Source organism: Leishmania panamensis, assembly GCF_000755165.1.
Source record: "Leishmania panamensis strain MHOM/PA/94/PSC-1 chromosome 5 sequence".
NCBI lineage: Eukaryota > Euglenozoa > Kinetoplastea > Trypanosomatida > Trypanosomatidae > Leishmania > Leishmania panamensis.
Genome location: NC_025884.1, coordinates 315,668 through 342,276, shown reverse-complemented (window position 1 = coordinate 342,276; position 26,609 = coordinate 315,668). Strand labels below are relative to the sequence as shown.

The window sequence follows — 26,609 nt, the reverse complement described above, 5'->3', positions numbered from 1 at the left end:
CGGGCCGGTGAGGGGGTTCTGATGCTAGAAGGTGGCTTCTGCCGGGTTGTTGGCAGGGAATATGGTGTCGATCCTGGAGAAGGGCGGCATGAGCACGGCACCGATGAGGTCCTTGTCGTGAAGGCTGCTCCCTATCTCAGAGGTCCCTTCCACCTTGTCACGTGCCGTCTCCGCCGCTGCTGCCACCGCCGCATCCTTCCTGCATCGCTCGCGTATCGCTTCCTCGGCATACGTCTTCATAGCGCTGTCGAGGTGAATAGACGATGCAGAGCAGTGGTCGCTGTGGTTGTAGAGTCGTGACCGCAGCCGCAGCGGCGTCGTCAGGATGGACGTCCCGGTCGTCCGCACCGAGTGCAGATATGGGATGAACAACCACGTGCGAGGAAACAGATGCGTCAGCAACGGGTTTGCCGAGACATCGAGTGACAGGAGGCCGATCAGACGCGGGTTCAACTCCCCGAAGGTGTGCACGCGGTGATCAATGTCATGCACCGGGTCGACAAAGCGCGGGGAGAGGGCGTTGTCCTCAATGATGGTGTAGAGCCGTTGCGTGGCGGACTGCGCCGCGTTGTTCGTGGCGTTGATCATCGCTGCTGACCATCGGTAGGGACTCCATCGCTCATTTTGAAAGCGGGCCAGAGAGGCCACTTCGGAGAAGTAGGCTGCAAGGTCTTCGTGGTGGTTACGCTGGCTGATCCTCTCCAGCCGACACAGCACCCCCTGCAGCTCCCTCCCGATCTCCGCGACGGACTCCAGGGTCCGCCGCGGCGCGGCCGTTGCGAGGGAGCCAACGAACAAGTTACGGGATTCCAACATGCGCATGCGCGAGAGGCGGCCCCAGTACACATCGGAGCGAGGGGTTAGCGCACTGATTTCCTCCACTGACTTGTTGCTGCCTTGCTCGGCCGTGGCTGCTGTTGCGGGCGGCAGATTTGCCTCCTCATAGTCATCGGCGAAGCGCGACTGGATGTTGCTGGCACGACCGCAGCAGCAGCAGCTGCTGTTGTTGCTGCTCGCGCGATTTCCATTCGCTGCGGAGCCTGCAGACGCCTAACGCTCATCAGACGCGGACGCAGGGTCGTAGAAATCGGGCAGGTACCCGCGCAGCCCCCTGTTCGCCAGCTTCAGTACAACGAAGGCGTACGAGATCGTCACGGCGGGGGGCTGCCGCTGCGCTGCCTGCCATACCGCAGGCCCCGTGGAGCGGCTTCGGCCATTGTCCGGAGAAAGCGGCGCTGCATACCAAAGAGGTCGCCGACGAAGGGCCGGTCGACACCCTTTTGCGTACGCCGGCGTGGCGAAGTCAGAGGGAGGGCCAAAGGGAGCCGCCGAGGGCGACGGTGGCGACGACGCATCTGCTGCTGCTGCTGCTGCTGTGGCTCCTTCACTGCCGTTAGTGCCCGTGGTACCTGGAACGGTGACCCCGAGTGTCTCTTTCACAACCCTCTGCACGTCGATGTCGACGAGCAAGATTGGCTCTGTCAGGACCACGTGCGGGCGCTCATACGCAAACATCTGCTCCGCCCACACTGACCGCTTCGAACTCGCAGCGCTGCCGCGGTTCGAGCGGGCTGCCTCACTGGCTCTGGCGCTGCGCCCTGTATCTCTGTTAGTGCCAGTGGGGGTGGTCGATAGCGATGGCGGTGACGCTGCCACGCCGATGCCGCCGGCGGCACCGCGTGATGAGGTGGAGGTCTTTTCCCAGATCATCTCATCCATCGCTGCTGTGTCGTCCTTGCGATCCCACCTGAGCCCGTACGCCGGTGCAGCCGAGGTGAACAGGCGCGTTGTCAGATGGTGTGTGTACGCTGCGCAGGACGGCGCGACGCAGCGCCGCCGTCGGCAGTCTGGGCCACGGCAGACAGAGAAAATACTCTCCACGAACGCCTGCAGGGCAGGGTGGTCGTCGTCAATCAGCGAGTTCAGCGGGATGTGGACGACGACGCACGAGACGCCGGGCCACTTGCAGTGATCCTGCCCTACCCAGACGTTGCGCAGCACGGGGATGGCCGAGCTAAGGTAGCGGAGGAAGTGGAATGTCTCCAGCCGCATGGCGTCCGCGTGCCGCAGGGCGCGCAGGTGCAGGCGCTGCAGATAAAAGACCAGCGACAGCCGTGTCAGTTCGAAGTTCAGCTGCCGTGCGTGCAGGTCCGGGTTGTCAGCGACCTCTCTCCTCACCGTTCCCGGTCGCTTCTGCGAGGTGTAGTCGCGAGTCATGTAGCCCAGGAGTTGGTAGCTGCGAACCCGCATAAGCCGCAGGTGCTGCATCATGGCGTAGACAGGCATGCGGTTGTAATAGAGTAGCAGTGGTACGCGAAGTTTGAAGCTTCGCACGAATACGTTGTAGTTGATCAGCTCATTCCGGATGTCCTTGTCAATGGCACGGACATGGCAGCGATTGCAGGGCCCACCCGACCTCGCCTGCCGCGTGTGGAAGAAGGCGCTCAGCGCCAGCTTGTACGGTGGAGGTTCCGGATCGAACAAAAGACCCGACAGTCGCGTTACGCTGCGGGAGATGATCGGAATGAGACCACGCTGCGTGATGACCGACCATGGCGGTTCACTGCGGGCTAGCGACAGAGAGGCCGCGCTGGGAGTAGAAGCGTGTAGCCTTTGCTCGTAGTACGTGTCGGTTGTGTCTGGTGTCCAGTTTGACGGGGGGCCACCAGTCTGCTTCCCACAGATCCATGCGGCCCATCGCCGTTCCTATGGCGTTCAAAACCCGCGTGATCATCAGCCGCCGCACATGACTGCGACGCCCGCCTATGGAGCTGCCCGTCAGCGCACTGTCATCGCCCGCGGCCTCCGCATCTGAAGCAGCCAGACCGAAGTGTAGGCTGCCATCCTTCGAAGGGCCTGACGCTCCGGTAGCAGCGAGGCCGGCCCCTCCCACAGCGCCGGCCAGCCCCCCGTACGACCCCTCGCCTGCAGCGTTCATCAGGTGGTCGTACCCCCCGAAGAAGGTGCACTGGAAGTAGAAGAGGGGGGATCAGCAGCAAGAGGAGGAGGTACCGACACCGTGTCTTGTGCCTGCGCACGTAGAGGTCATACCTGCGCATGCGCTCCAGCGCGTTGGACGAGGTCAGGAGTGCCGTGGAGGCCGCTGTCACTGTCCCCACTCTCGGGGAAAACCTCGGGCCACTGCTAGCTCCTGCTGTGGTGGCGGCAGGTGAGGCGGTTGTCGCGGTGGGGGACGATGAGGTCAGGTGCAGTGCGAAGTCCATCTGTCAGACCGGCGGGGGGGGGGCTGCAGAGGGCGACAAACAAAGAGAGAAGGAGAGAGGTGCGTGTGTGTAGGAAGTGAAGTAATCACAGCGGGGGCGCTGTCACAGACATGGTGCTCGCCTCTCGTGCACCGGTACACAACAAGCAGACAAGGGTCTGAAATGAATAGAAAATGACTGCCGGTTGTGCACGTGTGCGTGTTAGTTGTGCGCGTACACAGAGAGAGAGAGGGAGAGAACAAGGCGACAGTGAGAAGGGAAAGGAAGAGTAGAGAGCAATACGGGAGACCCATTCATGGATGGCGAGTCGCACAGTCCACAAGAGGCAGCACGCACGCGACCTTCCTTATGTAGACACCCACAGAGAGGGAGGAAGGGTGATGGGGGAGGCAGTCGCGCGCATCGAGGCGCGTACGTACACGGCTGCCGCCTTCTCCCTTTTCGCTCCCACCACTTGTCTTCTTCATCTGTGCCCGTCCCTGCGACTCTCCGTCGCTGCCGTCATTACGCACGTCGGGGACGCGTACACGTTTCCTCTCTTGTCCCCCCTGCTCTTCCCTTGGTTTCGTTTGGTGGTTGCTCGTGTTGACGTCAGGAACTTTTTAGCCTCCATCCCTCGCTCTGCCTGCCTGCCTGCCTGCCTCTCTTTCCTTCATTTGAGCGAGGCACATGCGCCTCTTCCTCCGACATGCACGTAGAAAAGGCCAGCCACACAGGGGACGGGCAAACAACACACGGAGACAGACAGAGCGACGCGTACAGTCAAGGAGCGCATGCACGCATACACGCGGGCAGACGGCGAATACCATCCAAAGTCGAAGAGCTACACAGACAGATACACACACACACACCACTGCCACCGCCCAAGGGCAATCGTTAACCTTCATATGCACATGCAAGCGAAACAAGCGACAGGGTAAGAACGAAGAGAAGGGAAAGGGGTGACTGATGTGCACATACGTGAGGGGGGGAGGAGGAGGAGAAGAGGGGGGGGGGCGACTCGACCTGCCTACGTGGACGCACACGTGCACATGAGGTATGTGTATGTGTGCGTGCGTGTGTGTGTAGAGAGAGAGAGCGAGGGAGACAAAGCGAGTAAAGTAAGAGAGAGGGGAAGCCAAGGAAAGGAGAAAGTGAGGTAGAGTAAAATGATGAGGGTGGCAGAGGGGGTGGGTGGGTGGGTGGTGGGTGATGGAGATGATGATGGTGAGGATAATGATGATGATGATGCACATGGTAAAGGAAAAGATAAATGGGCGGAGAGAGGTAGAGCACGGGGCACCTCTCCTTCACTCTCCCTCGCTCGCATGCCTTCCATACATACGCTTACGTCCGGGTTCACACCGCGTAGCCCTACACGCCCACGCATCCGTCTACGTGCTTGCACGAGCGTGCGTCGTTCTCTCTCCCTCTCTCTGTTCCTAAGAGGCAGCCAATGACGGCGCACCGTTGCAGACGCAAGACATCGAGGAGACCGAGGCAGGAGGAGCGAGCGCGGTGGGGCGGAAAAGAAAAGCGACAGAAACGGGCGGGGGTGGGGTGGGGTGGGATGAAGTAGGGAGTACAAAAGGGAGGAGGACGGGTTAGCCACCGCCACTTCACAAATAAGCGGATGAGGGAATGCCCTTGTGCGGCGGAACGCTGCACAAGCGAGTCACGTAGAATGAAGGTCAACGAAGTCGGCAAACCAAAGAGGGGGTTGGTGGTGGTGGTGGTAGAGAGAGGCGGTGCTGGGTGGGTGGAGGATTGCTGAGGTTGTTGGCGGAAGCTTGCAGTGTCAGTGCGTAGCCATGCACAAAGCCCCCATTCCTCCCCCTTTCTCGACCACTTCACTGATGATGAGGCCATCCATTGAAGAGGGGAGGGAGGGAGGGAAGGGTGGCACGCCACCTCGCCTCATCCCGACTGCTCCCTGTTCCCTTCCGCCACATGAAACCGCCGAGACACACACACGCACACACACACATCTCTTTTGCACTCACAGAGACGCAGACCGAACACTCGTCGTCACCACTGCGCCCCTTCGCTTTCTCTCCAAACACACGCCTCACGAGGAAATGAAGGAAACGAGCGAATGAGTGAGTGGGGAGGTGCCCCTCTCCCCAAAGTAGAGGAAATAACAGCCCACGAAGAGAGATACTGAGGAGTGAGGCGCTTATAGTTGTTCACGCTCGCTTGCACCATCGCCGCCGCCGCCGTGGCGATGGTGGAAGTGGGGGATTACCGATGGGATGCATGTGCACCCATGTGACGAGGTGGTAGGGTGTGGGTGTGAGGAGCGAGATGTGTCTTGAGTCACCTGACAACTTGTACCTCCCCTTCCCCGTTTCCAAGGAGTGGCACGCAGGATCCAACACAGAGAGAGAGTTCCCTATTCAACAGCAACATGGTATGCACGCGAGCCATGCTCACGGACTGTCCCCCCTCTCTTCTTCGCTTGTTTGCCTCGCACCTCTTCCCCCCCTTCTTGTCTGTTGCCGACTTGCTCTTACTGCTTACGCGAGAAGCGACGCCACCGTGACGAGAACACTGGTCACCACCGCCGCAACGCTCGCGCGGCTGTAGCCGATCGCGGCGGCGTTGGGCTTGGCGTTACAGTTCAGGTCCTGGGGCGTGCACATATTGGTCGTCGCGCAGCTCGCTGTGTTCAGCTGGGGCTGGTCACGAATTAACTGCATCATCATGTAGGTGCTACTCCCGAACTCCAGGGGGAGGCAGCCGCAGAGGCGGCTCCCGGTGGTTTCGAAGGAGACAGCGCCGAATGTGGCAAGGCTCGCCGGGACGGAGCCCTTCATGAGGTTGTTACCTTTGAAGTGCATATACTGGAGCGACTTCATTCCCTTGGAGTCCCAGGCCGGCAGGTTACCGCAGGCCTTTGTCTTCGACACGTCCAGAATAGCCAGGTTCGCGAGGTTATTCCATGTCTGTGGGATCGTGCCCTGCAGCGACGTGTTCATCAGGTACAGCTCCTGCAGTCGCGTCAACTGGCCGTAGTGCTCCGGGAAGGCGTCACTGAGCCCCGGGTTGTCCATGAGGTTGATGGTGACCACACGCACATTGGCGGGTATAAAGCCAGACTTGGAGCCGAAGCGGGGGATGGTGCCGGTGAGGCCGACCCTGGGGAGCAGCATCGTCACCGTCTGCTTCACTGTGTCGCAGGAGATACCCTCGTACTTGCATATGTCTTTGCCGGACCACACGTAGTTGAGTGGGTACTTGTCTGCCCACAGCTTCACAAAGTACTCCGTGCTTGCGTCGGAGATGGTAGCGGGGGGAGGGGTAGCGGCTGAGGCTGTGGGCGCGACGCAGGCCAGCGCGAGCACAGCGGCGAGAATTGCCACGTGGGCAAGAACACTGATGATGGTGGCCATTGCTGAAGTGGAGCCTTGGTATGGGGGGGGGGGGATGGTGAGAGAGAGAGAGTGAGAGACTACTGCTGCTGCTGCTGCGGGCCACTGATGAAGCGCAGGATTTGAGCGAAACGTGTGCGTCAAGCGAGTGCGAGCGTGCGTGTGTGTGGGCTGTAATGTCAGCGGAACGTGTGTGTGTGTGTGAGGTGGGGGGAGGAGGAGGGGAGTAAGCGGTGGAGAAGATGGTCAAGAGAAAAAGAGTACAAGTAAAGAGATGCGCATGGCGCACGCAGAGGAGAGGGAGGGGGGTAGGTGGATGCGTGCGACCGAGACCCGGCACGCTGCGGCAAGGCCGGGGTACCCCCCTCCTACCATGTGCTGTCCCGCCTTCCTCAGAGGAGGACTGTGCGTCTCTGTGTGTGTGTGGGAGTGAGGACGATGGAGGCGGAATGCGGCTCGTACAAGGGATCATTGATTTCCCCCCTTCCAACTCTCTCATTCTTCCCCGCCTTCCCACAGCATCCAGCTCTTCACCACGCCACACTTGCGTCGTGCTGTGGCTACGCGCATCGTCGCGCCGAGGAGTCTGCAAAATCCCTATTCGCCACCACACCGGCACCAGAGCAACATCGCCAGGAGCTCTACCGTCTCCTTCCCTCCCCGTCCCACCCCACTCCTTCTCTGATAGGAGTGCGTTGTTGAGCCAAAGTCAGATCTGCAGCAAATGTGCAGGGGAGGTAAGGTGCGCGCGTGGGGGGGTGTGTGCGGGGGGTGTGCGGGCTAAGCGGTAAGAGGAAAGGACTGCGAAGAGAGAGAGAGAGAGAGAGTGAGCGAGACCCACAGAGGGGGATGCGTGGGGACACGCTGCGGATACTGTTAGCTGATGGTTCTCGCTCTTTCCACGCACGTGCCGATGGTGCCCCTCCCCGCTTCGCGCTCTGTGCCACGCCGGTCGAGTTAGCCTAACAGCCTATGAATTTCAAACGAGGAATACGACGACGACCGAGATGTCAGTCAAAGACGTTAGAAAGGGAAGGAGAGTGGGCGCGGCGGAGCTGCAGGCGCAGGGGCTCAGCGACACGCAAGCAGACCCACACCGCTGAGCAACACTAACACAGCCAGCCATCCAAGTAAAGCCGCCGTCCTGACCGCACACCACTGGCATTCATCAATGCCCCCATCCCCTCCTCGAACTTACCACATACGTCACAGTGTCTCTCTCTTCCCTATACGCCTTCTTATAGCGGTAGGCTGAGTAGCGCGCGCTGCTTTGCAATGAGCTCCGGAAGAGAAGGCAGAGTGCGCTTCGGTAGCCCCAATACTTTGCGACGCGCCGCTTCCACCTTCACTTGCCGCTCCAGGGCGTCGGCAATGTCTTCCTTGGCGGCTGTCGAGAATGGCGTGGTGGCGCCGCCGCGCAGTAGCTGCGCGATGTCGCCGTCCACCACATGGTGCGACAGGTGTGACGCCCGAGGCAATGCGGTGGGCGGGCCGAGCAGCGGGCGGATGTGCGAGTGCAAGAGCGGCTGCAGGTAGGCCGCCAGAGCGCCGTCCTCTTCCGAGAGCAGTGGCACGTACGCGCCGAGGCTGCCGAGTGCGGTGCTGTAGTACACAATCTTCGTCGCAAGAGCCGTGTCGGTGCCCTGCGAGAGGTCTTGAGGCTGTACATGCAGTGCCGTCACGAGCTCGCCGACGTGGTGTCGCGCTACCTCACGGAAAGTCTGCTGCGTGCGCAGGTACGTCTCCTCAGCGATGAGCTCGGCCTCCTGCAACTGATGGACGGGTTGGGCAAATTTTGTGCGTGTGCTTTCCGGGATGCGCAAGAACACCACCGTGCCAAAGCGGTCTGACGCGGCGACGGTGCGCTCGTCCACAACAACAACGCTCGTGATATGCCGTGGTACGCTGTCTGTAATGATCTGCAGCAGGAACGACGGTGTGGCGGCTGTCGTTGCTCCCGCTGGGCCATGCGCAGCTGCGGGGGCGGGAGTCCCGGGCTGCAGCGCGGCAATGAACACGGAGGCGTTCACGGTGCCGCAGACAATAAGCAGCTGCTTTTCCCGCACCATCCGCATACCCTCGGCGTCTCCGTACGGGCACTGGTAGAGGTCGGCAGCGAAGAAGGACACGTTGCGCGCGTTCACGTTCCGGCTGCCCGGCGGTGACGCGAAAACAAAGTCGATGGCGGTGATGCGCTGACCTGGCGTATTCGCGAGGTGGCGGCGGCGAAGGAGGTGCTCCTTTCCCCACGAGTAGATTCGCAGCCCCTGTGCGGCGCCCATGCCAACGAACAGAATGCCTACCGGCTCGCAGATGCACAACGCGGAGGGGTAGTCCGGCTTCGCAGCCGTGTCTATGCTGTTGCCTCCGCCGGCGGCGGCGACACCACTACTCTTGGCGCCGGCGAGACGATCCTTGCCGCTGACAGTACTGCCACTGTCATCCGGGCGCAGGTACGTGCTGTGTAGCAGCTCCAGTCTCAGCAGCGCATCAGCGCCACCACTACCACCACCTACACTGCCGCTGCCGCTGGCACACCGAAATGTGCGCAGGAAGCCATGCCGCCACGACGCGGCGGTGCCGCAGCCAGCTCCGTGTGTGTAAGAGGATGCCGTGCCGATAATGACGACCGGTTCGCGACCAAACTCCTTGAAGAAACTGCCCACCGCGACAGAGGTGATCGCTTCGTTTGGCTCAAAGTGGATGGGCGGCAGCAGGCGCTGGGCATCGCGGTGGTAGAGCTGCAGCGTGCTGTGGTACGCGTTGGGGCGTCCAAGGGAACGCTGCGGCGCCGTGTACGGGATGCCACCGTACAGACCCTCGCCGTAGTGTGCGCCACGGTCCTCGGCCTGTGCGATGTCCGCCATTCGAGCGGTGAGGAAGGCACGATCCTCAGCGCGGTGCCGCTCTACCTCCTGCCGGCCGTGGCTGCGGTGCTCGACACCGCAGAGAATGAGATAGGCTGGGCGTGTTGGGTGCTGCAGGAGCCGGCGACCTGCCAGCGGCAGTGGGTGGTGCTGAAAGCTATACTCAACGCCTCCCGAGCCCGGGCCACCGCCGCCGCCGCCACCCGCGCCGCCACCACCGGCGCCGGTATTCGACACGTAGAGAGCCAACTCGCGGTTCTGCACGGCGATGACCACTTCCTGCTGCTGCTCGCGTGGAACGAGGGTGATGGACTCGACTACGGCAAGGGGGTCCTCGTCCTGCTCGTTTGTGCTGCCCTGCGCCCCCGGGGTTGCCGAGTCGCTGCCGTTCGCGGCGGCGGAGCTGACCCGCGACGGGAGCACAAACCGCGCAAACGAGGTCGGCCGCGTTGGAAAGCTGTACGGCGCCATTCTGACCGTCCTATCCTGCACCTCGCACCGCCACGTGCGCTCGCCCGAGACGGCGTAGCAGAAAGTCTCGCCGTCGCCCGCGACAAGCTGGCACGGGCGGGAGCCACACCACAACTCCGCCGTTGCCGTCACCTTGGCGGACGACGGGTTCAGTTCACACCGCGTCACCACGCCGTCGCTATGGCCAACAAACAGGAATAACTGGCGTCGCCCTGCTGCGGCGGCCACCCCACCACGCGCGCGGCTGGCGCCTCTGCCGCTGCGCGGGCCCGCGCCACCGATAAGTGCCGCCGCTGCGTCACTGCCGCCTCGAGTGTCGCCCAGGTACGTCAAGAGGAGAGAGGTGATAGTCACCTCTGCAGCCGACTGCGAGCCGGCGTCCACGCTGCCGCTGCGCCGACACGTGATCTTCTCCAGGGGCTCGCGCAGCTTGCGGGGGTGTACGAGGTACACTTCCTGGTTCACCGTCGCGATGGCCGCGAGTTGCTCCGTCAGCGCCGCTGCCGCTGCCGTTGCTGCCGAGGCGGCCGCTGCCGCCGCTGCCGAGCTCGGCGACGCGGCACTAGGATTCCACAAGAGCGCCTGCAGTTCGCGCTGGAGAGCTGTCGACACGGTGCTCGCCGGCGGCTGCAGCAGGGCCACAACAGGGGCCAGTGGGAAGGTGGGAAGAACGTCGCGCTGCTGCAGCTCCGTGCCTGCCAGGCCAAAGTCAAAGCTGGCGATGCCGCCGCGTTGATGAAACGAGAGCAGTACCGTCGTCGGGGTCACTGCGGCAGCGAGGACGGTGTTGCCATGCGGATGCGTCCAGCTAGCTGGCACGACGGTTACTGCCCCCACGGTATCGCCGGTGTCGTGCCCTCTTCTGCCACCTGCGGCGGTGTCACTGCAGCTCAGCACACTTATCCCGCGCGGAGTGACCTGCACATAGCCGCAGCCGTACTGCAGAGTCGTCGCGGCAAGCGTCCGCTCTGCAGTAATGAAAGACGAGGCAGTGTCCTGCTCGACCGTACTGCCGATGCGGTACACCGTCGTGCCCTGGCGCGTGCACAACAGCACACGATCGGTGCACACCTGGTCGCGTGCGCCGCTGACGGTTGCAGCGAGCTGCCGAAGTGCCTTTAAGCGCTGCGCATGCTGGCGCGCCGCACCGCCGGTGCCCCTTAGCGTCTTCTCGTCCGCCCTTCGCGTCACGGCTGCAGCCGCGGCTGCTTCGATGGCAGCCTGTTGCTGGCGTGCCATGGACTGCATCGAGAGCGCAGAGGGAAGCGGGATGACAGAGCTGAAGACGGTTGGGAGAAGCTGGCGACCTTCTAGCTTCGCGGCGTAGCCGTAACGGGCCTGCACGAGCACGCTCTCGCCACCACGTCCGCCGACGTAGCTGAAGTAGATCTCCGGCTGCTCACTTGATTGCTCCGTCACCGGTGCCGGCGACGGCCCGCCACCAAAGTTGGTTGGGTGGTCAGCACCGTTCGATGCCGTAGCTGCAGCCGAGGTGGAGGAGGTGAGATGGGAGGTGAAGCTGGTGATGGTTGGAGTGTTCGGAAGGGTCTGTAGCTGCACGACATGCTGAGGACGACGGTGTGGCTGGTAGACCTTGATAACGCGCACCTCCATCGGAGTTTTGAAAGACGGCGCAGCGGCTGTGGAGGGGGCCGGTGGTCGCATGGCGACGGCGCCAGCTGCAGCCGACGCCTGCTTATCTCCGTCATCATCGGCCTGCTCCTCCTTGACGCGTGGAAGCGTGGCCGACGCGGCGCTGTCGCGGCTTGTTGCCGGCGCCGTCGGGTCGCCCTGTGGCTCCGGCTTGACGGCAGCACCGGCCGCTTCCGCAGCGCGCGGGCGCTTGCGATCGCCGCTGTCGCCTTCCTTCTGCGTGGCGCTGTCCGCCCCCTCTACCTTCACCTTCTCCGCCTTACGCGACGACGCCATCGATGGCGCCATCGCTAGTGCCCGCTCCCGCCGCACGCGCTTCACGATGTAGTCGCGATCTGCCGTGTAGCCGTTGCTCTTGATCTTGTACAGCCCATGCAGCGGGCCTGCCTCGTTGCCAATGAAGAGAAAACCGCGTCGGAAGAGCGCCATGGCCGACGATGGCGGCAGCGTGTCGAAGTAGTGCACCGACAGCGGGTTCGGCACGGGCGGCAGCGCCGCGGCTGGCGCAGCACCGCCGTTAGCCCCTAGCTGCTGCTGCAGGAAGAGCTCTGGGTTTGCCTGGGCCAACTCGCGCGTCCTAAGGGCCTCGTAGGCGCGCTGTACGTCGCCAGCCTCCAAGAAGACGCGGTACACATCGCCCTGCTCATCTTGCAGCAACATGAAGAAGCGGCGACCGAAGCAGGTCAGCGTGTGTTGGATGATAGAGGGGTCGTACAGGATCTCCGTGCAGTCAAGGCGGCGCGGAAAGGCGTATGTGCACTTGAAGACGCCGACGCGGCCATTCGCCGCCGCTGCCGAGCTCTGCTGCTGCTGTGAGGCGGACACATCGTACCAGATTAGCTCCGTGTCCGTGCAGACAAGAACACCGCCTGGTCCGTACGGGGCGGCAGGGACGGCGATGAGCCGGTGCGCCGTCGCTGGAACGTGCACGAGTTGTGTCCGCTGCACCTGCTTCAGGCTCGGCACGTAGGCGTAGAGCACAAAGTGCTTGTGGTGCTGAACAACCCCCTCTAGGCCTCGACCGATGTTCTTGAGGAATGTGCCACCACTCGCCTCGCCTGCGGCAGTGGCAGTGCCGTCACGTGCCTCGACGATCTCTTCCTCAAGTACAGCAAACACAGCGTGATCGAGGTAGCCGTCGAGGGCGCAGGCAGAGTACAGGACAGTCTGACGCTGCACCTCAATCGGGGTGCCGAGGTTGATGGCGCCGTTGGCCCGCCGCGCTTTGGCCACCCGCCGGCGCCGGGCGGCCCGAAGCTCACGACCCGTCACCGGGCCGCGGCGCTGGTGCACACCGACATCGTCGTCATTGCCCTCCTCTTCGTCATCGCCGTCAGCATCGCTGTCTGCGTCGTCGTCGTCGTCGTCGTCTTGCCCGGCGTTAACGCCTTTGACTGGGTCCCAGGTTTCATTCGCGGTGATGGGCACCAGCGTCTTGGTGCGCATGAGCGCAGTGACTAGGAGCGCTGTCCCGGCTGGGTCGACTGCCATGCGGGCGCCAGGGACGGTCAGCCGCGCCCCGCTCCGGCCAAGGCACACCTCGCTCACCTTGATGAAGCGGCCCTTCAAGGACGTGGTCACGAGCATCGTGGCACCGCCACTAGCGCCACCATTGCCTTCGTTGCCATCTTCGCTGTCGTCGCCATAGAACAGGCGTGTTGGCACTGGAGGCTCATCCAGCTGGTACCGCAGCAGCGTCACGTAGCCAGTCTCACTCGTCAGGGCGAGGTAGTGTAAGCCGCTGCGGTGCGCCGTGGTAGTCGTGTCGTCGAGTACGCCGGCAGTACTGTTCCCCAGCGTCGTTGCACTGTTCGCGCCACTGGCCTTCGCCATCGAGGAGGCGCTCGTCGGCACTGCCACCGCAGTGTACACGGCCGACATCAAAGGGGTGCGGCAAACACACTCCACACCGCCGTTGGCGTCCTCTGCGTAGAGTCGCCACAGCTCGAGCACATTGTGGCGGATCAGAACGAGATCATTCGCGTCTGGCAAGGTGAAGGAGCCCTCGATGGCGTGGGTAACCTTCTGCGTGGGAATCAAAGTCTGGTGGTACAGAAGCGTGTCGTTCACAGGCACGGCAGCAGCGGTGTCGGCACCGGCGCTGCCGTCTTCCCCCTCAGCCACACCGTTGTGGTTCATACCGCCTTCACTTAAGGTTTAACTGTAGAGGTTGCGGTCGTACCGGCCCCTGAGAGCAAGTGAGCGCGGGTGTAGGCTACTTGTTAAAGCACACACACACACACACACACGTATATACCAGTGGGGGCAACTTCACCACTGCTTCTCTTCTCTCTTTCCGCTTTACTGGAGGGGACCGAGTAGGTGTTCAGGATGTGGCGGCGCTATTACTGTAACGAACAAGACAACTGCGAAAGGGAAGAAGGAGGGAGGAGGTGGAAGGAGCGAGCGAGAGGAGAGTGAGGAGAGGGAGAGGGAGGAGGAGAGGGGGAGAGCGAGACGAGCAGGGAAAACGCGGCACGCGTATTGCTGGAACGGTGTCGTTTTCCCGTGTTGGGGTATGGGGTGAGAGAGTGGATGCCACGTGCCCAGGTCAGACAAAGGGTGAGAGAGCTACGGAGGGGAAGAGAGGAGAGCCCCCCCACAGCAGCCAGAACACAACCGGCACCCATACACACACACACACCATTCGCTATTTTATGTGGCTCTTCCTCTCCCTCACGTGCCTACATCGGAGGACTGACGTCCTTGTCGGCAGGGTCAATGACTGTCGTGACTAAATTTTTTTCTTTCCTGCTCCACACGCAAACAGCCGAGCAGGATAGGCGGGGGCGTGCAGGCCTCGTGGAGGAGGTGAACAAGGGGGGGTCAACCCCCCCCCCTCCCCCCCATGCCATTGCCCACCCACCACACCTCCGCCCTAAGCTCCGACGGACCCATTCCCGTCTTGTTGCGCTTCTTCACTCATGTGAGCGGCTCGTAAAGGGGGGCGGGGGGAGAGTTTTATGTGATTACACTGCACGCACACACAAGTCACGATGCCGCCTCGGACCTTCGCTGTGTCCACCGTCGTCGTCGCCTCGGTTTTCATGTCCTCTCGCCCTGCGCGGCCTTCTTAGCCGCCTTTTGACACCGTCATCGGCCGCTTCAGCATCGCCAGCGCATCTTGGCGAGTCTCCTTCTCTGTCGGTGGCGCCAACGTGTCTACCGCGGCATCGCCGCTGCCGTCCACATCACCCGCGGCAGCCGCCTTGGCAAGCCGCTTGCGTTGGGAGGCCAGCACCGGGGTTGGGATGTCCCACGTCTCCATGCCGATCACGCGCATTGTATACCAGAAAAGAGCGATGGCGAGTCCGCCAAGGGTCAGGCCGATGTAGTTGGCGTAGCGCCTTTCATCGCCGTAGAGCCAGTCGCGGTACATGCCTGTCTCGTCAAAGGTGCCCTCGCCTTGAGTCTCGCGCAGGCGGAAGTCCTGGCCACCGGCGACGTTCGTCACAAGATTGGCGTTCTTCCAGCGGACGGAGTTGTGCAGCTTATGCGCTGTCTTGTAGACGGGGAGACTATGGGCAACCGGTGGACCCTTGCGGGCGTTGCGCTCACCCGGCTTTAGGTCAAGGGGGCCCTCGAACAGCTCCTTGCGGAAGTCGCGCGACGGTGTCAGCAGGGCTGTTGCTGGGGAGGATGAGGAGGACACCGATGCCGCTACTGCTACTCGGCTTACGCGCTGCATGGTTGCTTGAGTGTGAGCCAGTGGGGCGGGTGTGCCTTTGCGGAGCTGAGTAAGGTGGTGGTGTTGGCGGTAAAGTGGACGGAGAGGGCTGTCTCGGGATGTATGGGTTGGGAGCGTGTGCGGTGAAGCACTACTCGATGATAATGTGCGCCGCTAAGCTTCTGCTGCTACTCCTCGAGTTGAGAGTGATTCGGTCGGTGCGGTGATCGCAGAGGGAGAGAACGAGAGGGAGAAGTGCGATAATGATGGAGATGGACTCGAGCCAAGGTCGATCGAGGAAGGTGTGCATGTGTGTGTGTGTGTGTGTGGTCAGAGAGGAGGGGGAAGGGCAAAGACTGCGCGCCTGTGGGTGCTTTTTTTTTTTGGGAGTGACCAACGCGGACGTTGTTTTCCACTCCTTCCCCACTCCCTGTGTTGCCACCCTTCACGTCCTTCACACGATCATCATCGTCGCTCACGTCAGTACACGTCCATGATAGCTGCCGGGGGTGGGTGGTGGGAGCTGCTGCTTCCATATTCGCTTGCAGTGGCACACAGACCAAAGAACAGTTCGGAAGCAGCGCAGCTTCCCTCGCTTTGCCGGTGCATATTTCCCTTCTCGATCACGTGATTGATGAGACTTCGTCGCTGTCTATACCACCGCCCGCCTCCCTCTCGTGCCCCCCTTTCCCTTCACCGATTTGGGCAAGCTGGAAGAGGCGGCACGTCACGGTACGCGTGCGCACCTCTCGAAAGGGCACGTGAGGGGCGGTGGCGATGGCGGTGGCGGTTTGACGGGGAAAAATAGCGGAAAAACCAGCAAACAAAAAGCGAAAAATTGAGAGTCCATGACATCGAGGAGTGGGGACGGGGGGGGGGAGGGAGGAAGCGGACTGGCTATGAGAGGTGCTCCGCAGCGGTGGTGGCCTGCCTCTATCCCATGGGATGCCCCACCACCGCCCCACCTCTCCTTCCCTCAAAATACACGTGGCACGTCGCACCCCCCTTCCCCTCGGCCAGCGCATCTATGCGGTGGGGTATCATCAGCGTACTCTGTGGGAGCTCGCGGCTCTCGTGTCCAGCGACGAGGACAGCAGAAGCGGCGCTGCAGTGTCGTTCTCGCCGTTGCCGCTGCCCTCGTCGCTGCGCAGGTGGTGCGACGCCACCATGGGGGCGCGGTATACTAACGTGCCACCTTCTTCCACGAATACTTCGCTGCGGTGCCGACGCACCACGCGGCGCACGAGGACCCTGTGTCTGCGTGTAGTGGACGGCGACTGTGAGAGCGTGATGACGTCATGATGGTGTTGACGGCCGGACTGCGAGGAGGACGTGCGTTGGTGTGAGCGAGCGACGAGAGTCCTTCCTTCGCCGCCACGGCTACTTCGCGAGGAATGACTACTCGCCTGGGGAGCAGGCGACGTGCCACGCGACGAGGCCACCCAGGAGGACAATAGCGAGATCGAAGGGTCTGAGAAGGCCCAGCTCGCTGACGAGGTGGCAAGTGGAGGAGCAGTGTGTCGCCTGCATGGGACCGGCGCCACCGGGTCTACCCTGTCCAATTTTTCGTTGCCCGTGCTTCCCACGATCATGGATTGCATACGCCACAATCTGCACTGCGCGGGACGCGGGTTCTTCGGTAGCGGCAGCGCTGACGCAGACAACGTGGGGGAGGATGAAGATGTTGCACTCGCTTGCACCGCATCACTGGGAGGGTGGTGACGTGGATGGGCCGACCGCTTCGACGAACGCACGTCCGTGCTGGCTGTGCGGCTTGGTATCGCGTTTGTGGCCTGCCGATGTGCCGCTGGCAACTCCTCCCAACTCGAGTGCACGGGCTGGTTGAGGCTCTCAAGGTTCGTCTCCAACTCGCAGGAGCTAACGGGCGCTGCGACGGACGCGTTGGCGGTGATAACGTATGGATTCTGTAGCTGTGGAGTTGAGCACGAGGTCAGCCCACCCGACACGCGCACCGGTTGTTCCGGCAGCTCTACTTCGCGGTTGCCGGATTCGGACAGAACGTCACGTGACACTTCCACAGACACAAGGCCGGCGTGCTGCTGCTGCTGCTGATGTCGCCGCAGCGAGTCCCCTGCGTCACCGTCGGTCGAGGGAGGGGTTTCCGTCTTTGGTGCCTCTGGGAGCGCATGTCTGTGATCTTTTCGGCTGCTGGAGCTCACCCCGAAACGACTAGATAGTCTTGGGTCACCCCTGGCGCGGCTCGCGGCGCTAGTGACGTCTGCGTGCACCGCTGAAGGCTGCGGTTTCACAGACGATGGGGAAGCCGAGATTGACGCCGCTTCATGCGTGTCATGGTTCCCCCCTGCTACTGACGGCGGCGCCGGTGACTGAGGGCGGCGCGGCAGAGGGCTTTCAGCGCTTGTCACTGCGTCACTAGTGTGGCTACTGCCGCCTTGGGCCACTTGGTGGTTCACTGAAGCGGTCGTTGCACCCACCACATTGGTGTTGCTCTGAAGCGGAGGGGTCTGGCGGCGAGGCCGCTGCGGATCCGCTTTCTCGACCGCCGCACCACTACTTGGTGATGTCACAGGGGCCGCGCCGCAGGTGTGGTTGCGATCGTTGCTCGAGGCAGCCGCGTCGTCCTTCTGCTGCGGTAGCGACGATACCGAGTGCACATGTGCCCGTGGCGCTGCCACTGCCGCTGACGACGCGGGTAAGGAAGACAACTGAGGGCCGGATGTCAAGGCAGGATCGCTGTGTGACTCGCGCGCCGCCGCTTGCGTCGGCAGAGGCGACGACGACGCAACGGCGCCTGCTCGCCGACTTGCGGACGCCCTCTGGACGGCAGCAGCAGCGAAGAGGGGCCCCATCAGGATGTTGGACGGATACGCCGCTGTGCCGCTGAGCATAGGGGGATCATCGCCCGAGCTGGAGGATGCCGAGGCAGTTGCACATGCCGCTTGTGGTGCGGTGGGTGCCTTCTCATTCCCCTTGCAGCCTACTAAGGCCACCGTCCCTGGCTGTGATATGTGGGTAAGAGCAGAGCGGGGTTCATCGCTGGCGCCGCAGCTCTCTCTCATCGTGCTGCTCGCCGTTGGGGAGCGCTGCAGCGGTGATTCCGACGACAGCACCGGTGGTGGCGTGGCTGAGGGCTGGGCTGACGTGTACGTGGTGCTGCCACGACTGCTAGCAGCATCGGGGTGATACAGGAGTATCCGAGACTGCTGGCGGATGGTGTGGCGTACACTAAACAGCGGCTGACCGTTATCCTCAGCGTGCGGCTGTGCTGTGGCACCAGCAGAAATGTTCATTCGAGTTGAGGGCGAAGCTGCGTGTGGTGGTGGGGAAGGGGGGATCGACGGAGTGGAAGAGTGCATGGTCGGCGTGGAGGCGGCGTCACAGGTGCTGAGGTGGGGGATTATAAGCGTCCCTCCTTTGCTCACCCGCGAGTGGAGCTGCAGAAGGGTCGGTGGCGCTTCCCCGTCTCGGCCAGAGCGCGGTGACACTCGCTCACCGCCACCATCCCTGCCGGTGCTGCTCTGTTGATGTGCAGAGTCGCTAATCGTGTGGTGCACATCCAACGAAAGGTGCGGCTTCACGCACGCTTCTTGCAGCGCTGTCATCGGTTGCCCCTCCGGCACCGTCCGCGAAGAGGCGATGACGACCAAACAAGACTCCATCTCGCTGCGCCTGCGATGATGCGGGCTGTCGTCACCGTCGTGGCTGCGGCGTCGAGGCGGCAGAAAGGCTGATGATGGCGGCGCTTTGTCTAGGAAGTCAGTGGCTGCGGCAGTGCTAACGCGGCCGGTGTTGTTTGCCAGCCGAAATGCATCCGATGACATTGGCGAGCGTGGTTCAATGGTAAGGGTGGGTAGGTGCGGTTGTGGCGAAGCGGCTGGCTGCCGCTGCGCGCGCGCCACAGCCTGCCTTAGTCGTAGCCACTCCCCGGCGGAGCGCACAGCAGCTGAGATGACGCGGCTTTCCTCTGTTTCTGCTCGCCGACCATGCGGAGGCAGTGCGCTGCGCAAGCCCTCCGTGCTTGAGAACGGCACATTGTTGTAGGGCGCGTCCAGTCCATCGGTCGAAGCCAGCGAGCAAACGGAGGTTGGACTCACTGGAGCGCGCGCCCACTGCGGCGTTCGCGCAGTCATGGCGTCACGGTGAGGCGCAGCAGCGGCAGTTGTGTCGTCATCTTTGCTCGAGGCTCCCTGATCCGCGCGCGGGGTGCGAGTCTGCCGAGGCGTGGACGGAGATAGCTGAGAAGGGAGTGGCGACTTGGGCGGCGTGGGCACGGACCACGGTGCCGCTGCAGCAGCCCACGTGCCGTCGTCTCGTGCGCCGCTGCCACGCGGAGATTGACTTGCGCGACTTGGCTGTGAGCGCGCGCGCGACTTGGAGTTGTGCGCGCCGTGCTCAGCACTGCACAGGTCGGTGTCTGCTGGCGACGGCCGCAACGAGGTAAAGGAAAGCTGCGGCCGTCTTCCGTACACATCGTGAGCGCTGTCAACCCGATGTGTAAGCGGTTGCCGTGGCAGACGTCCACCCTGCAGTTGCGGCACTCGCGTCGAATACTGCATCTCCCCTTTCATCACCGACATGGCACCGGCCGGCTTCGCAGGCAGTCCCTCGTCCTGCTGTGGACTGCAGTCGATGAGCGGACTGACGTACGTGTCAACGTCGGGCAGTTCCACGGTAAGGATAGCCGAGGGCGACAGCGAGCGCCGCTGCGAGAGTGACTCGCTCGGGGTGGTGGTGGCTGCCGGTGGTGTAGTCAGCACCGGGGCGGGTGATGTAGCCTGGGCTGACGACTGCACGACAGCTACAGTCGGCGCTTGTTCTTCATATGTGACAAGTCGGCCAGCGAGGGCCTGACGAAGCCGCCTCCACCGCTGCTCCAGCTCCTCCAAAGCGCGTGCACGGGCAGTGCACACGACGTCTGGGGTGGGGCGGAGAAGCACGATCGAGTGCGTCTGGGTCACAGGACCAGCCAAAATGGTGTAGAGGGGCAACGGGCTGGTGGAGAGGGTGCTGCGACACAGTGCTGCGGCGTTGGCGGTGATGGGGTCGTCTGTAAGGGACATCCGCTGGGAGGCGACCCGTTGACTCTCTGCACTGCCGCTGCCGCCAGCAGCAGTACCAGCAGTCGTCGATGTCGCCATGAAGCCGTAGTTCAGGTCGGACAGCACCGGCGGTAGTGACGAGGGAAGAAGCACAGGACACTCGTCTTCCACCACTGCGACGAGCGCCTCCCGTGGAGAGAGGGTGCCACGACGAGCAGCCATGCTACCGCGGCTAGGTGTGATGCTGTCGCTTCTACTATCCAGGCTGGTACTTCGCAGTCCATCGCAGTCTCGGCTGGTTGGCGCGTCCTTGCACGCCTTCAAAGACGTCGTCGTGTCGACCTGGACGAAGGGGTCGATGGACAGACCGAGCGCCTCACTAGTCTCATCAATGGCATAGACCACGTCGACAACAATGCGTAGTGGGCTTACCAGTGCCGAGGCGAGCACTGGCTCAAACCGTTCGTACTGCTGCAACTGACTGAGGCCGTGGAAGGTGTCCTGCAGATACGCTGCGCCCATGAAGAGTGCCCGAATGCGGGTGATGTGTGCCGGCCAGTACAGCTCGTGGCCCAATGCGCTCTCAGATGCATCGGCAGTGCTGCCACCGCCACTGCTGCCGTCGTCTTCGACTCCAGCACTAACCGCCATAACTCTCGAGTCGGGCTTGTTTACTGCAACCACCTTGATGGCCGATTTGGCGCTGTCTGCGCTACTCGCTCGATTGCCGAAAAGCTTCGCTGACACTGCTGAGTGATGATCCCACGCTCGATAGTCTGGCTGCCGCTGGGACGCTTCCTCTTCATCTTGCTGCTGCCGCCACCGAACATTTTTGCCACATTGCTCACAGTTTCGTTTCTCAATGCCGATGGAGCGCAGAACCGCGGCTACCTTGGCGGATACCGGCTTGCCTTGGGGCCACCGCGCCAACACACGCTGCGGCTGAGGTTGTGCGTGGGGAATGCTGCCGGACGGGTCCATCGCCCGTATTGCTTCCCATCGGACACGTACCAGACACGAATGAGTGCTGTGGTCTTTCACCGCCACGGTGGCCGCGCTGTGCGTATAAAAGTTGGCCGGGATGGTACCTGCTGGTATTCGCCACAGTGACGGGTACAGTGGACGAACAACATCAACGACAGAGAACACTGGAGCAGCTTTCGCCGCAGGGGTGGTATCTGCGGTGCCCCATGATGCGGCGTTCCGCGGTGACACGACAGTGCCCACAGATGCAACGGCCTCTCGCAGCTTTGGGTACTGCCGCGCCCACGTGTTGAGCACTTCACGGCGGTAGGAGAGTTCATCTGCGACGCTCCAGCTGTACGCGTCTTCGTCTAAGAGCGGATTTTCCTCTCGCTGCTGCCGCTCTCGCTCTCGCTCCTGCTGCTGCTGCTGCTTTGCGTGGCGGCGTCGGTGCAGCTCCTCCAGGCTGGTCTGCAGGACATCGGCGTCATCGGGGGTGCGCGCGATATCGCGGAAGGAGAGCATGGAAGGTGAGAATGAAAAGAGAGGAGGACAACCACAGCGACGAGAAGGCTGAGATGCAACACGTGCACGATGGCGTGTGTGTGTGTATAGACGCTCTGGTGTGCAAGGCAAAGTGTGTGGGGGGGAGGGGAGGGGGAGACGCACAGATTCAGGGTGAGCACTTTTAAGCGCTTCTAGACGTGCCAGGTGGACTGGCGGAGGGGGGGGGGGGCACTGATGATGGCGGGCGGGTGGCCGTACCTTGCTTGCCGCGCGTGCGCACGTTTGCGTTGTGCTTGTTAGGGATGGAGGGCAGTAGGCGGGCTGAGCAGAAGGACCGACAGTGAGGAGATGGGGTAGGGGTGGGGCAGCAGAGATGCAGTCATCACCGTAGAGACGCTTACGTGAGAGCGCAGGAGGTGCGAGAGGTGGTGGAGGAAAACGAAAGGACAAAAGTGAGAGAGGGGGGGGGGGGACGGACGGATCCGGCGCGTATCCAAAGACAAGCGAGCGATACCACACCTGTACTGCCTCACTCCTTCTCTGCTGCTGCCGCTTGCTGCTCCAAGCTGGTCACCGTTGGCGCCAAACACCGCTATGCGTTTCCGCAGGCAGGCGGGCAGTCATTACCGCTGCAGCCGCTAACTTGCATTTTTTTTTTCCCTCCTTTCGTTGATGCTTAGCAAGCTGGTGGCTCAGCCGCCGTTCCTGCGTCCCTTCATCCTACAGGGGGTGGGTGAGCCGGACACACACACACACACACACACACACACACACGCTCAAATCTCAGAGCGTGAGGGCTGGTGCGGAGGCACTGTATCCCACGACTCTGGGTAGCGCGGGCGCAGCCGAGTACCATACTCGTCCTGGTAGGTCGGGCCTGCCCCTGCCGTCGGTGGCGCGTGAGGCCCAATGGCTCCCCCAAATTGCAGCTGCTCACGCAGCTCCTGCAGGCGCTCCGGTGACACTGCACGGCGCGGTCCACGCAGCTGACGATCTACGCCGTAGCGGCTACTCTGTTGGGTGTCTGGCTCACGCGTGGCGCACTCGCTCACGCGCGGGGACACAAACGCGGAAGGCTGCGCGTAGGTTTTGATGTGATAATAGGGCTCACGCAGGATGGCCTCGTTCATCTCGACGGTATCGCGCTTCAGCCACTGCTGCTTGCGCGCCCACACCGGGAGCGGATGTAGCAGCTCACGCCACGCCGTGCGGTAGCGCCGTGGCACCGGAGAGCGCCGGAACATAGAAGGCGGGAGAGGGGATGGGGAATGGCCTCCTGTACGTGTGTGTGTGTGTGTATGTCTCTTGAGAAACAGAAATTATCTGTGCTTAAAATAGAGAGGGGCAGCTCGGCCTCCTTCAGGAATTCAATAACGAGAGCAGCACCGCTTCCACTCAGCATGTAGTTATGTAGAGAACGAGAGAACGCAAAGGAGGCACCACCTACCCCCCCACGACAGTGAAGCCCGAGTTCGTGTTAACTGTTTGTATGTGTGCGTGTTAGGGAAGGGGGAGTAAGGGGGGGAGGAGGGGTGGGTACAATGAGAGGGAGGGTGGCGAGGAAGGACCAAAGGCAAGTGAGGTAAGCAGTGCGGGAGAGGTGGAGAGAGCGACGCATATCTGCACACTGCGAGAAGGGGCTTGTGCGTGTGTGTGCGCGCGAATCCCAGGCGGGGTGAAAGGGGTGGGGGACATAGACTTCGTAAGAGTAAACGCGGTTGTGCTGTACCAGCCCGATCTATGCGACTGATGCCTCCTTGCACGTGCACTCACATGCGCAGTAGCCGTGGCAGTCGTTGGAGGCACACCTCAGAGCAAGCACGCCCTGTCCTCCCTACTCACACGGGTTGTTGTCCTTCCACGTGATGCAGTGCTGCGGAGGGAGGAAAGACTATTGAAAAGCGCGAGCACAGGCGTAAAACAAGTAAGCAAGAGGACGAAGGGAGAAGAACATCTAATGAGGCGGTACAGACTAGATACAAAACCACCCACCCACCCACACCCACACAAGCACACACGACATCACGAGTAGGCGGCGGAACAGCACGAACCTTCACCCTAGCCACCGCCCGAGACCCTCTTCCTCCTCAAAAGGGAAAAAAAAATGCGTGCGTGCGCCTCGAGCCTGAGAAAATTACGGAGATGGACTGAGGGGGGAGGGGAGGGGGGAAACGGGCGCCCACAATAGGAGAAAACGCTAACAACGACAGCAATGGTAGTCTCCGCCTCTGCCCTGCTCTCTCCGTGACCTCCCGTCATGATGGGCACACGCCTCCACACCGACCCACAATCAGAGGGGGGAGAGAGGGGGAGAGAGAGACAGACAGACAGGCAGACAGACGTGCACCTACAAAGAAGATACACACCCACACACACACACTCAACACACGCACACTCAACACCGACACACACACACACACACACACACACACACAAGCGCGTAAGCAATAGGAGTGAAGATGAGGATGAGGAGGCGGAGGAGCAGTGGAGAACACAGGCGAACATGCACGAGTCTCCAGGGCCACTAGGGAAACAAACATGCCAGCGCGCTGGAGGCCGCGGGTAGGTTTCCTGTCGTCTTTCACCACGACCTCCTCCTTCAGTGTTTCCCCCCTTCTCCCCTCTTCTGTTCTTTCCGCTGCTACGCGACGCACTCGCCGCTTCTCTCATCGGCGGATCGGGCGAATTCCCTTTGGCTTCGCAATGGTCGTTGCACACTTCGGAATGTGCCGGGCCGCCACCTCCTGGGCGAACTTGCGGCCACAGTGCGGGCACAGGACGCGATCATCGTACTCGTCCGGAATTGGGGGGGGCGGCGGTGCCATCTGGCCGGAGCCGAAGCCGCCACCGCCGCCCTCCTGCTGCCGGCGAACCGCACGCATCGCGGCCTGGAACTGTTCGTGCTGAATCTTCCACTTAGGAAGCTTTCCCTTGGCTGCTGCTGCTGCTGCTGCTACGTCACCGCCACCGCCGCGCCCGCCACCGCGACCACCACCACCACCACCGCCAGCCCGCGTCGCAGCACGCTGTACCTCTTTGATTCCCTCGACACCGTCGAGCCGCTGCTCACGCATGTCGAAGACATTCCGCGGCTTGCTTGCCTGCTTGCGGCACAGCGCCTCGTGCCGTATAACGACCGATATGCGAAAACTTCGACTGCAGATGCGGCATTTCTGCATCGGCTCCTGTGCCGCCGCCGCTGCCTCGGCAGCAATGGTGTCGTTGCCACCGGCGAGCACTGGCGGCGCCATACCTGGAGGGTAGGCGTTGGCCCAGTCGTTCATGCCGCCGCCACCACCGCCGCCGACGGGGACGTCGTCCAGGTTTATCGGCGCGCCCGACGAGGGCGGCGGTGCTGTGGCGCGGGTTGCAGGGGGGCGCCGAGGAGCAGCACCGGTGCCACCAGCCTTAGCGCTTCGCGAGACAGGAGGGGAGGACTGCGGCGGCATGTACACATTGCTGCAGTTCCTTTCGCTGTCGTTGCCGTAGCCGCCGTCTGCTTGTCCCGCTCCGGCTTGGGAAGAGGTGCCACGAACACCACCAACACCAGCACGAGCAGCCGACGGCGACGGTGCCGCGGCACCCTTGGGAGCCGACCGCACAGCGTTAGTCTTCCCCGTCCGCGGCTTCTTGAGCGCCGCCCCGCCGCTGCTGATCGCCGACGGCGATGATGGCGCGTGGCGGTTACGATCATCGTCGTAGTCGTCCTCATGGTGCACTTCCACATCTGCATTCCAAGCTGGGCGGCCGCCACGACCGGCACCACCACCGCCGGCGCTGCGCAGCGCCAGTGGCGTGGCAAGCGCTCGTTGCTCATCTTTGCTGGCCCCGTCGTCGTCTTGGTAATGGTTGTTCTTGATGTTGGCCTCGTACTGCGACTGACGTGAGGGCAGCCCACGCGACTGCGACGCGGGCTGTCCTGCTGTGCTGTTAAGCGCTGGCGGTGACGAGGACAGCGGGTGTCGACCCTGGGAGGGGGCGCCGGTCGTACTACCACCACCGCCCTGCTGCTGCAGCAGTCGTTGCTGTTCTCTCTTGAAGTACGCGATGCTGGTCCGAAGCGACTCCAAGGAGATGCTCGCGCCAAACTCACTGCCTTCGGCCGACTGCAAACCACCCGCCGCCCGCCCAGAGGAGTTATAGGAGTTTCTTGACAGCGCCAGCAGGCTGCTCACTGACACGGCGTTTGCGTGGGCCGACGGCGAGCAGACGCGGATGATCTGATTCGACAGCATCGCCCACAGCTGGCGAGCCTGGTCGGGCGTGATGATGCCGGCCTGCGTGGCCTGCTTGAAATCCCGCTCCTTTACATACAGGACGGGTCCATCTTCGCCCTTCCCAGGGGGGGCGCCGCTGTCGACGCTACTGTGACCGGAAGTGGGGTGGCGAAGGCGCGGTACGTTGGGCGGCGGTGGCTTCATGTCAGCTCCCACCACCGCTGCTGCGCCATTGCCCTTGGCAGAGGACGCCGTTGTGTACTTTGGGGAGGCGGCGTAGGGATTTCCAACACCGTCGTCACCGCTGTTTTGTGTGAATGGCGATTGGCACTGCTGCTGTTGCTGGAGGCGGTCCTCACGCAGCTGCCGGGCCCGCTCCATCTGTGCTTGCCGCTTCGCTGCGTAGTCGTAGACGAAGTCCGTTGCCGGCGTTCGCGATTTCGCACCGGCGGGCATGAGATGCGCACGTTTTCGCTTTCTTGATCTAGCTGCTGAATAGAAGAGGGAGACGAGGGAGGGAGAGCGACACGTCTGTAGAGTGGCAAAGCAACGCCAACGCCGCGTTGGGGGAGGAAGAGGGAGGGGGAAGACGAGGGGGCGAGGAGTTTGTGGGCAGACATCTCGATGCCTGCCCCTCTGCCTGTGTGTCCGCGGTGCTCATGTGCGCTT

General features: G+C 62.4%; 6 protein-coding genes and 1 pseudogene across 6 annotated transcripts; all 7 read right to left on the bottom strand.

Annotated features, from left to right (window-relative positions):
- Positions 1–24: 24 nt before the first annotated feature.
- LPMP_050890 lies at positions 25–2,286 on the bottom strand (annotated as a pseudogene).
- A 3,433-nt stretch (positions 2,287–5,719) lies between these two features.
- On the bottom strand, positions 5,720–6,595 carry LPMP_050880 (surface antigen-like protein; the record flags this gene model as incomplete). Its single annotated transcript, XM_010705550.1, has 1 exon — positions 5,720–6,595. One exon carries the CDS (start codon positions 6,593–6,595, stop codon positions 5,720–5,722), a length of 876 nt encoding a protein of 291 aa, XP_010703852.1.
- Positions 6,596–7,812: 1,217 nt separating this feature from the next.
- Positions 7,813–13,704, bottom strand: LPMP_050870 (hypothetical protein; the record flags this gene model as incomplete). Its single annotated transcript, XM_010705549.1, has 1 exon — positions 7,813–13,704. One exon carries the CDS (start codon positions 13,702–13,704, stop codon positions 7,813–7,815), a length of 5,892 nt encoding a protein of 1,963 aa, XP_010703851.1.
- Positions 13,705–14,638: 934 nt separating this feature from the next.
- On the bottom strand, positions 14,639–15,253 carry LPMP_050860 (hypothetical protein; the record flags this gene model as incomplete). The annotated part of the gene is made up of 1 exon (XM_010705548.1): positions 14,639–15,253. One exon carries the CDS (start codon positions 15,251–15,253, stop codon positions 14,639–14,641), a length of 615 nt encoding a protein of 204 aa, XP_010703850.1.
- A 1,022-nt stretch (positions 15,254–16,275) lies between these two features.
- On the bottom strand, positions 16,276–21,741 carry LPMP_050850 (hypothetical protein; the record flags this gene model as incomplete). The annotated part of the gene is made up of 1 exon (XM_010705547.1): positions 16,276–21,741. One exon carries the CDS (start codon positions 21,739–21,741, stop codon positions 16,276–16,278), a length of 5,466 nt encoding a protein of 1,821 aa, XP_010703849.1.
- A 758-nt stretch (positions 21,742–22,499) lies between these two features.
- On the bottom strand, positions 22,500–22,967 carry LPMP_050840 (hypothetical protein; the record flags this gene model as incomplete). The annotated part of the gene is made up of 1 exon (XM_010705546.1): positions 22,500–22,967. The coding sequence occupies one exon, from the start codon at positions 22,965–22,967 to the stop codon at positions 22,500–22,502; it is 468 nt and encodes a 155-aa protein (XP_010703848.1).
- A 1,422-nt stretch (positions 22,968–24,389) lies between these two features.
- On the bottom strand, positions 24,390–26,396 carry LPMP_050830 (hypothetical protein; the record flags this gene model as incomplete). Its single annotated transcript, XM_010705545.1, has 1 exon — positions 24,390–26,396. The coding sequence occupies one exon, from the start codon at positions 26,394–26,396 to the stop codon at positions 24,390–24,392; it is 2,007 nt and encodes a 668-aa protein (XP_010703847.1).
- Positions 26,397–26,609: the final 213 nt, after the last annotated feature.